At 49.2% G+C, this 3,732-nt stretch overlaps 2 protein-coding genes and 1 non-coding gene across 3 annotated transcripts; 1 reads left to right on the top strand and 2 right to left on the bottom strand.

Moving 5' to 3' along the window:
• Positions 1-1,331, bottom strand: LOC120422920 (uncharacterized). The gene is made up of 4 exons (XM_039586494.1): positions 415-1,331; positions 268-359; positions 128-187; positions 1-76 (listed from the first exon to the last, which is right to left on the bottom strand). Exon 1 carries the CDS (start codon positions 1,288-1,290, stop codon positions 544-546), a length of 747 nt encoding a protein of 248 aa, XP_039442428.1. The 5' UTR covers positions 1,291-1,331; the 3' UTR covers positions 1-76; positions 128-187; positions 268-359; positions 415-543.
• Positions 1,330-1,401, top strand: Trnad-guc (transfer RNA aspartic acid (anticodon GUC)). The gene has a single exon. It is a non-coding gene; the product is annotated as a tRNA-Asp (tRNA).
• A 63-nt stretch (positions 1,402-1,464) lies between these two features.
• On the bottom strand, positions 1,465-3,016 carry LOC120422919 (uncharacterized). Its single transcript, XM_039586493.2, has 2 exons — positions 1,695-3,016; positions 1,465-1,603 (listed from the first exon to the last, which is right to left on the bottom strand). Exon 1 carries the CDS (start codon positions 3,014-3,016, stop codon positions 2,147-2,149), a length of 870 nt encoding a protein of 289 aa, XP_039442427.1. The 3' UTR covers positions 1,465-1,603; positions 1,695-2,146.
• Between the last annotated feature and the right edge of the window lie 716 nt (positions 3,017-3,732).

Raw genomic sequence — 3,732 nt, 5'->3', positions numbered from 1 at the left:
ATTTGTTGGGGAGGATTTCGGACGCCGTCTTTTCAGCGGATCACACCGGGTTTAGTTGGTAGGTAATCGCTAAAAGCTAATAAGTTTTATTAGTAATAATTCTTCTTTCTTTACAGGTTTTACTCACTATTGGTTTCCCTGCTCCAATCCTCGGATCTACCAACGTGAGCCGTGCCAGCAATAGCGACTGTAGGTAAGTTAATTCAATTATAAATAAGTTCATTTTTCTATTTCTAACCTAACATTTTTCGCTCTTCTCTAACTTACAATTTCCTTCTTCTTTCAGGACCGTTCCCGACTTTCCGTGCAGCTACACCGTCACCTGGAGTCGCAGCAGCTCCGTATCAATCACGCGCAAACTAAACATTTCAATAATTAAATAACTGGATCTACAAATGTGGTTCTCAATTTTACCTTTTTAAAGAAAACCAAATTTCCACCACTTTCTACCTTGGCTGTATGTTTACGTTTGATTTTTCCTTTCCCTACGTCACTCGGTCAGACAATTCTTCGCGCAGATGTAAATCGGCATAGCGGTCAACTTCACGATTGTTGATCGGGACGAGGGGCTTCGTGCGTTGACATTGGTTGCGCCGCGCCGGAACAGTTCCCCGACCCGTTAAGCTGGTCCGAAACTTCCGGTTCAGGCTTACACCCTTCCAGATCCAAGCGCGCCAGTTTTGCCACCGGTCGTCGTAAGAAACCATCCACCGTCTGCACAACCGCATCACGTACTCTCCCATCTCGTCCAGGGCTGACCTCCACTACCCGTCCTCGGATCCAGCCGTTCCGTACCTTCTCCTCCACCACGATCACCAAGTCGCCTACCTCGATCGGCATTGCCTCCTCCAGCCACTTCGTTCTGCGAGCAATCGTCGGGAGATACTCGCGGATCCAACGCCGCCAGAACTGATCCAGCATCGCTTGGCAAAGCTGCCAATCTCCTCTGCATGCCAGCCTTGGTTCTATCGACGTCTTCGGGGGCTGAACCACTCCGCGTGAGCTCAGTAGTAGAAAGTGGTTTGGCGTCAGAGCCTCTTGCTGTTCCGACTGCAGTGGGATGAACGTAAGCGGCCTTGAGTTAACGATGCTCTCTGCTTCCACCAGCAGAGTCGCCAAAGTCTCCTCGTTTGGTACTCTGGAGGTGTACATCGCTGCCAACGCCGTCTTCACCGACCTCACTAACCGCTCCCAAGCGCCTCCCATGTGGGGCGCAGCTGGCGGGTTGAAAACCCATCGCGTGTTGGTGTTGGTGAACGTTTCCGCCAGTTGGCCGTCCAGCTTGTTCATCTCCAGTCGCAGCTCGTTGTTCGCTCCTACGAAGTTCGTTCCTCGATAGTATAGTGGTCAGTATCCCCGCCTGTCACGCGGGAGACCGGGGTTCAATTCCCCGTCGGGGAGCCACAATCTTTTAGAATGTTGCGACGAGTAAAAGAAGTCTTTTGAGCTGACACCCTGTCTCTCTGTGGGTGCATGTCGAGCTAAAAGCTATATTTATTTGGTTAAAAAATGTTTACAAGTCAGTATAATTAAGCTTACATTGGTCTTCTTCCGCCAGGCCCAGGTCACACTTGCCCGCTCTGCTCTCTTACTAGTCACTGCCCTGTGATAGTAGATTAAGCTTTAGTTTTAAGTACTAACATTAGTTTTAAGTTTTAACTAAATTAATTTCAAGTGCATGTACTAACACTAACCTTTAGCAGCTGGTTCCAAACCTCCACGATAGCGATAGTTTGGGATCTGCTTTTCAATTTACATTTTTAACAACACAAAATTATAAATAAATTAAAGCAAACTGCACCGCAATGTCGCACACATCGCGGTTTCGTGCGGGTACAAAATTCTTTTTCTTTTGTTTACATCCATCTTCGCTGAACCATCCCCAGACACACGTCGCGAATGTCACTCGTGACATTTGTCACCGGTCTACGCAACGCTTTGTTTATGACGCGCTGCTTCAGCGGCGTCGCTACAATGGGCCGGCGCAATTCACCGTAACATTTCCCCGACCCGTGAGGAAGGTGTGGTATTACCAGAATTTCCTCACAACCAGTTCGTACGGTCGCGCCGAAATCTTTTGATTGCATACTCAATCTAGAACCCATTGCAAAACAAAGCAGCATCTTGACGGTGAACTCGAACACGGTTACGTCCCCAACCCGTGTGAGGGTGACCTGGTTCGGTCTCCGGCTTCTTTCCCAGCGTTACACGCCAACTTGAATGGCGAGGTTGAAGACGCTTCACGAGAACCCGTCTCCTTACCGCTTCTCTCCTGATCCTGGTGCATACGCTGCTTGCTTGCCGGCTCCGGTCGTCCTAATGGTGATATCCTAGCCGCTTGATTCTTGTGGAAGTTGACGCTGGTGCCACCGACGGTCACTTCGTGATCCTCTGTGTCATCGTTCTGTGGCTTTTGTCCCGACGGACCTGACGGACGAGTTGTCACTAATCCCGGCGCACCTGACGGATCCATCGACTTTAGTCCCGGCGAACCTGACAGACCTTTCGACCTTCTTCCCGGTAAATCTGCCGAGAATGATGACTTGTCCCGGTGTGTCTGACTGACACTTTGCCGACTTTGACAAACAGAGATCGGGTGCAGATCGTCTTTCTTCTCTAACCAACTTGTCCTCCAACTCTTGATCCCGTGTACTAAAAGTTTCCACCCGAATTGCAGCTCCGTCTTGACCTTGGCTCGCTCAGCATCGCGCTCTGACAGCTCCTGCCCTTGCCGGATCTGTGGTTCCCGACGTACCCGCTCCGATGGTTGCTCCACTCGGAACCTACGGGCCTCAGGATTCCCCAGTCTCGAACGAGCCCTCCGCCGGAGGTGGACGATGTCCCGCTTGTGCTGGCGACCTTCGACGACTGCTTCTTCCTCTGGTGAAACTTCTGGGACGGTTTTTGGCTTTGTCGTCGGATGAAAGAATGATCCAGAGCAGCGTTGATACCGACGATGCCATCTCGCTCTTGGTGACCACCGCTTACCATCCACTCCGAATCCAGCCAGAGCCATAGCTGGCAGTGTGAACCGACTTCCTCCTGGTTCATGGCGACCGCAATCTTTTAGAATGTTGCGACATATAATTAGAAGATCTTTTGAGCAGACACCCTGTCTGTCTTGTGGGTGTGGATGAGCTAAAAGCTACGTATATTTGGTCAAAAACAAGTCAAGTTACAAGTAAATAAAGTTCAACTTACATTGGTCTTCTCTCTACACCTGTGGTCACACCTTTCCACACTGATTTGTCAACAGATTATGCCCTGTGATAGTAGATTTAAGATAGATGTAAGTACTAACACTATTTTAAGGTTAAGCTAGATTATTTTCCAGTGTATTTACTAACCCTAACTCCAAACTGCTGGTTTCAACCTGGCTAGAACTCTGCTGGTGATTGTCACGATCACCGCACTACATTTGGGATTTGCTTTTGTGCATTCGTTACACTTCGTACTGTCTACCTCGACCGAACCACAAATCCCTAACGTAAATTGAATCCAAGTCGCGCGAACATCAATTTCGCGCTCGTTCCGTTTGTTTTTGTTTCTTCTCTTTGCTTGCTTCGTTCCTCTTTCAGATTTGTGACATCTGTCACCCGTCACGCAGCACGTTGTTTCGACGCGCTGCTTCAACTGCGACGCTTCTATGGGCCGGCGCGATTCACCGTAACACCATTTTTGTGCAGCTCACCTTTTGACCTTCACAGATCCCCAAAGTGATATTTTATTTTG

This window comes from Culex pipiens, chromosome 3, assembly GCF_016801865.2.
Source record: "Culex pipiens pallens isolate TS chromosome 3, TS_CPP_V2, whole genome shotgun sequence".
Taxonomy (NCBI): Eukaryota; Metazoa; Arthropoda; class Insecta; order Diptera; family Culicidae; genus Culex; species Culex pipiens.
This window is presented reverse-complemented; position numbering and strand designations above follow the sequence as displayed.

Coding starts and splice junctions, on each gene's coding strand:
- LOC120422919 (XM_039586493.2), bottom strand. CDS start 3,016: ATGGCTCTGGCTGGATTCGGAGTGGATGGTAAGCGGTGGTCACCAAGA.
- LOC120422920 (XM_039586494.1), bottom strand. CDS start 1,290: ATGAACAAGCTGGACGGCCAACTGGCGGAAACGTTCACCAACACCAAC.